Here is a 1,969-nt window from a genome sequence, read left to right as displayed (position 1 = left end):
AAAAAAAAGTCTTAGATCTCAACGTCAAGAAACTCATATTGCTACGGAAAGAAAGTATTTCGTATTAACAATTATTAGTCTCACTCGTCTATGAAAAACAAAAAGAAAAAAAAAACAAAAAAAAAATATAAATTAAAAAATATTCTCGTCTCCAAAATATTATTTATTATATTACTTTTTTTTGTTTCTACTTTGTCAACTTTATAACTTACGATTAAACACCTGAATCATCGTTATGATCCTTCAACCATTTTTTTATATCGTCGGAATAATTGTTAATCAACGATATTGCAAAATTCGATTTAGATTCTACCAATGCGGCAGCATATTTAACAGTCTTTATGGATTCATAATTGTTGTCCCAAAAAGTGTGAAGCTGCAAACCATATAAATAAATATATATATATATAGAAAATAACAAAATTAGTTATTAACAATTGTAAATAATTATAATATACGTTATTAAATAAAAGAAGAAACAAAAAATTGTTTTTTTTTTTACACGTACGTCCATCAAATCCTGTCCGTTGGTAATACCATTTCTCATTGCTAAGATGAATGATTTCATTACATTATAATTATCATAATACCTTAAAAAAAAAACAAATGCAATAATAATAAATTAAATTGTTAAATTTGAAGAAAAAAATGGTTACTTGTTAAACCCTTTGAGGCTACGAAATTTGAGAAAATCATATAACCCATGTTGCACCTAATTTTGATTTCTTTTTATCATAAATTGCACTAAATTGGTTTCATTTTTTTTAATTGATAAAAGAATGACATAATATAACATTTAATTAAGTTCTTTTTGTTATTATAGGATGGTAGTACACTTTTGAATATCTTCGTGCCTCAAAGAGTTTTAAATGGAAAACAAAAAAATATAAAAGTAGAAAAATATTTCAAATACCTGTCGGTAATATTCTGCCAATTATTGATAATAAATTTATATGTTATTCTAGATGCAATTGGATTCATTGAAAATGATTTTAATATCATACATATTTCATCAGTATTGTATATATCATCCTGAAGAATCTCATCGATGATGCTTCAATAAAAAACAACAACAACAAAAATAAATATATATACAATTGAAATTTTGTAAATCAATATGTCTAACAAATAATATTAATATTTATAATAATCTGTATTTATTATTTATAATTATATTATATTACTTACGATTGCAGGACTCCTGGCATTTGAAAACAACCGAACGAAGATAATAAATTATATTTTTCTTCTGTTTTCATACTACTTTTTGCTTTTTGATAAATATAATTCCATTCTTCCAGACCACCATGCTTTGCTATGGTACAATATAATGTTCGACGAATATACATAGGAATTCTAAAATAATTTCATTTCGATTAATACAATTCTTTCATTTATAGGTTAGAAAATTCATTATCACGTTTCAACCAGAAGAATTTTCAAAAATTGACATAATTTTATATTATTGTTGAAAAATTATGAATCATATATATTAATTATATTATTATAATAATATTAAAATAAATATATATTTATATTACGTGTGTTTGAAATTAGGATTAGTCTTCAATTGAATAAAACATTGTTTAGCCCAATCGATGCATTTAAAATATTCCGAAATGCACGCCAATTTAATGGCGACCAATGTGAGTGGTGATCCCTCCAAAATATTATTTCCTACCTCGTTGTACAACGGTGTAATAAATTTTTGCATAAATTCCTGAAAAAGAAAACAAAAAAACCAAACGAATGAAAATTAGGTAAAGAAAATTTCGTGGTATTCGTATGAAATAGGAAAAAATATGCTAATATAATAACATAATAATACTAAATCCCTAAATCATTATACTCATACTTATTTCGAAACTAAAATTAACTATACACTGATTAGGTTCTATTAATTGATAATAAAAAGACAAACTTTGAATAACGAGCACGCGAAGATAATAAAATCAAATAATTCAAAATA

The 1,969-nt window shown here is 23.9% G+C and overlaps 1 protein-coding gene across 1 annotated transcript in view; it reads right to left on the bottom strand.

The window, feature by feature from the left end:
• Positions 1-184: 184 nt before the first annotated feature.
• Positions 185-1,969, bottom strand: part of LOC122518086 (thyrotropin-releasing hormone-degrading ectoenzyme-like) — a gene marked incomplete in the record, with an annotated part of 5,877 nt that continues 4,092 nt past the window's right edge. Inside the window, 5 exon segments of the mRNA XM_043636765.1 lie at positions 185-376; positions 509-590; positions 914-1,054; positions 1,189-1,356; positions 1,542-1,727. Of these exon segments, the coding sequence (XP_043492700.1) occupies positions 215-376; positions 509-590; positions 914-1,054; positions 1,189-1,356; positions 1,542-1,727 (739 nt within the window).

This window comes from Polistes fuscatus, unplaced genomic scaffold (assembly GCF_010416935.1).
Source record: "Polistes fuscatus isolate 324 unplaced genomic scaffold, CU_Pfus_HIC Scaffold23, whole genome shotgun sequence".
NCBI lineage: Eukaryota > Metazoa > Arthropoda > Insecta > Hymenoptera > Vespidae > Polistes > Polistes fuscatus.
Note: the sequence above shows the minus strand (reverse complement) of the source record. Positions and strands in the feature narration are given on the sequence as shown.